The 1,917-nt window shown below is 30.3% G+C and overlaps 1 protein-coding gene across 1 annotated transcript; it reads left to right on the top strand.

Moving 5' to 3' along the window:
* Positions 1–222: 222 nt before the first annotated feature.
* Positions 223–1,580, top strand: LOC111829420. Its single transcript, XM_023778512.1, has 6 exons — positions 223–257; positions 348–480; positions 569–624; positions 919–982; positions 1,055–1,264; positions 1,374–1,580. The coding sequence occupies exons 1-6, from the start codon at positions 223–225 to the stop codon at positions 1,578–1,580; spliced, it is 705 nt and encodes a 234-aa protein (XP_023634280.1).
* The last annotated feature ends 337 nt before the right edge of the window (positions 1,581–1,917 follow it).

The raw sequence follows: 1,917 nt of genomic DNA, 5'->3' as shown, positions 1-1,917 counted from the left end.
TCAAGAATCGACGGATAGTATTGTATTTTGTTTGATACGATTTGCCAAAGTCAATGTTTTCAACGGTAACATAACAATTTACGTGATATATGGTTTTACATAAAAATATATCCTGTATACAGAGTAAAAGACTTTCACAATTACAATCATAAATATTTATTCACTAATTCAGATGTTTGGAGTGTTTCTAATTCTTATGACTCATCACAATTGCTTACTAATATGGCCATACCTATGTTTGAAGACATTAAGAAAAGGTATGTTTCCGAAAAAGATTAAAATTAGTAATTATTTACTCTATAAATGTTATAACTAATATCATTTTATTTTGAATATTATGTAAACAGCCTTACCAGTGATGGTTTGGAATTGACGGTCGTGAGTAACTTACAGACAATTGTCTTTTTTGGTCGTACTAAAAAAGAAGACATGGATGAGTATCCTATCATGACTATTGAGGAAATGCTGAAAGCAACTGAGGTAAGTTTCATATTTTCGTTTACTTATTTTAAGAAGATGTTTTATCTTACAATCCATTCTACTCACATGTCCATTTACCCAATTTTAGGTTGGACCGTGTCGCACTCTTTGTACGGTTAAAGAAAATGATACCGACTATTCTTGGTTCTAATATGCATGTCAAAAATGCACCAAAAAATTAACAAGGAAGACGTCATTAAGCTGGAAGATGTTAAAACAAAACCTATACCAAAATTCTGGTGTGAGGTCTGTAAAATTTACGCTAAAGGCGTCTCTCCAAAGTGAGTTTTTTTAAAACAAAATATTTTTATATTCCGATGAAAGTTGATTCATTTTATTTAGTATTGATATGTGTTGTCATTATCATATAATAAGGTTCTGGATTCACCTTAATGTCATGGACCATATTGGTGAGACAAGAGTTATGTTGTTTGACAGTTTTGCTGAAGAAATCGTTGGGACGGCTGCAACTGACATTATACCTAAAGGATCATTTGATTTGGTATATTATTTATTAACATTATACCAAATAAAAATTTAATCAGAATACATTACTAACTCAATGATTATATAGTTTGAAGATCCCACAGATTTGCTAGATCCGATCAAAGCTTTAGTTGGGAAATCATTTGTTTTCCTTCTTTGCATCGAGCCCAAACATATTCATGGTAAATGTGACATTTTTAGGGTTGCCCAAGTTTCTGATGGGAAAATTTCATCAGTCCCTGAAATTTCCTTATCAGATACATATGTTGATCAATCATCATTTTACTCGGCTGATCAGGTTAGTAATTTTAAAATGGTAATTTATCAATAGTAATGTCATCAAATTATTCTATATACACAAGGGTTAGGATTTATATATCATCTCTTACATAATTTAAGTTTTATAGGGTTCTCTGATGATAAGCAATGGTGTTGAGACCTCTGAAGTTGGTATCTCTACTTCCTCAACTCCATCATCAAAAAGAGATTCGAGTAACCTGAAAGAAGGAGATGTCCAATCATCAACATCCAAAAAGCAATGTTCGAAGATGGGTGAAGTAGATGATGTCAAGGTTGCTACAAAGGAAGAGAAGGAAAAACATAAACTTGACTAATTTTCTGTCTCGGTTTTACAAACATTCTAGGATTTTTTTATTTTTTTTTATTTCATAACTATTTCCTTGTTTGGTTTAATTTATTTAGTTTCGAGTATCTATTGCTTTTATATATTTTGATCGGTTTTAATATTTTAAAATTTTTAAAAGTAATGGGTTTAACTGAAATTAAACCAAAAAAGAAGGCCCAAAATTAGCCCAAATTTAAATATGATTAGCTTATACAATTATTACTTAAAATGGGCATACAAAGGAAAAAACCAAGTTCCAATAATTTTTTTGCATAGGAAAAATAAAATTAGTCATGATTATGATTACTCAATCCTATACATAGATC

The sequence above is a fragment of the Capsella rubella genome, unplaced genomic scaffold, assembly GCF_000375325.1.
Source record: "Capsella rubella cultivar Monte Gargano unplaced genomic scaffold, Caprub1_0 scaffold_7, whole genome shotgun sequence".
In the NCBI taxonomy this organism is placed as follows: Eukaryota; Viridiplantae; Streptophyta; class Magnoliopsida; order Brassicales; family Brassicaceae; genus Capsella; species Capsella rubella.
The sequence above is the reverse complement of the archived record's forward strand: the minus strand, read 5'-3'. Positions and strand labels throughout refer to the sequence as shown.